Below are 1,530 nucleotides of genomic sequence, written 5' to 3'. Positions count from 1 at the left end.
TAGTGGGCATAAGAAAAAGTAACAACACACATTCTTGACTCTCACCCAATAAGCGATCCTTTAGCTCGTTACGTAGCTAAGGATAAGAAGATATAATTACACAATTAGAGCGCATCTTCACATTACTACACAGGGTTGCGAGGGTTATCAGAGCTCCCTGGTGTTGCTACGAGCTACGAACTCAAAGCTTGAGGAAATATCTTTGATTTTTGTGCACTTCTACCTAAAATCGTGTGTTGATTTCCATAATGTAGTGAGGAAATTCACGACTTCAGCTGAGGAAACTAAACACATATTTTCACACTGCTCTAGTCCTCTAAGTTTACAGTGTTCTGCCAAGGTCTGCTATCTTTCCTTGTGAGTATGTGTGTGTGCCAGCAGGCACGTGTATACAGCTGTGGTATCAGATTTAGTGTTGCACGATCAATATTGTTGAACCGTAGCCATCTTGGCTCAAGTTCTGCCTTGTTGGGTTCAATCAATCTCCACTGACCGAGTGGACTATCACCTACCGTTAAAGCTCTCTACATATATGCTTATTGCATTATTAATACATGGTTATAGCTATTTGTGAATAACAATATAACAATAAGCATAACCATAGATGGAGCTTCATGATTTCACGAAGATTAGTATAAGATCCAAGTTATGTATGGATAAAACAGTTATCAATATATCGGTTTGTCGCAGAGTTGAATTCCTCAATACCAACAACAGAGTAGCCGAGAGGTGCAATCTAACATCTATAACCCTCACTGATGAAGTTAGACGATCCTTTATCAATATGCTAAGCCCCAAACTACTCCTTATCACCCATTAACTGAGCACCAAGAGCGACAGTATATATAGAAAGTATAACAGTGGTATTAGTGTAATCAGATGCTGCTTCTATGTCGTAGTCTCCAGATAACAGCATTCTTATCAAGATCTGGGCGAGAAGTTGTCTGGCACTCGGCGTTACGCAGCTCTACTCGCCGCTGAGGGATGGTCTTGATAGGCCCCGACACCACCGGTGTTGGTTTCGGTCGATTCGCACCTAATCAATAACAAAGTCAACGCGATATATACAAGGAATCAGCTCACCTGAGTTCATAAGCATAGCCGCAGCGCGCTGACCAGCCTTGACAAAGTCATTCGGATCAATACTCTCTTCCGAAACATCTGCTACGGCCCCATGCGGAGGGTTCACAATACCACCACTCTGAACGCTCGAAGTGTCCGCTGTTGGTGACTGCCATAAAAAGAGAGAATTGATAGGATGACCTCAGAGTAGCACGAGAGCTTACTTTTGGAGAGGGAGAAGCTGTAGGCAAGAGCACATGCTGCGATGGGTCGATGGGTTGGTATTCGATCCTGGCTGGACGATAATCTGGATGTGTTGGTGGTACCATATTAGCAAAGTTACTAGGTCTGATCCACGAAAATGGAGTGATATCTCTGTTATTATACCTACTGGAGCGATTGACTTCTCCTGGAACTACTGCTGCTACTGCGAGAGCTGCTAGATCGCGACCGAGATCTGTTACGATG

General features: G+C 43.5%; 1 protein-coding gene across 1 annotated transcript; it reads right to left on the bottom strand.

Annotated features, from left to right (window-relative positions):
* Positions 1 to 875: 875 nt before the first annotated feature.
* On the bottom strand, positions 876 to 1,391 carry Pmar_PMAR024135 (hypothetical protein; the record flags this gene model as incomplete). Its single annotated transcript, XM_002777249.1, has 3 exons — positions 876 to 1,036; positions 1,084 to 1,231; positions 1,287 to 1,391. 3 exons carry the CDS (start codon positions 1,389 to 1,391, stop codon positions 876 to 878), a joined length of 414 nt encoding a protein of 137 aa, XP_002777295.1.
* Positions 1,392 to 1,530: the final 139 nt, after the last annotated feature.

Source organism: Perkinsus marinus (assembly GCF_000006405.1).
Source record: "Perkinsus marinus ATCC 50983 genomic scaffold scf_1104296952136, whole genome shotgun sequence".
NCBI lineage: Eukaryota > Perkinsozoa > Perkinsida > Perkinsidae > Perkinsus > Perkinsus marinus.
Note: the sequence above shows the minus strand (reverse complement) of the source record. Positions and strands in the feature narration are given on the sequence as shown.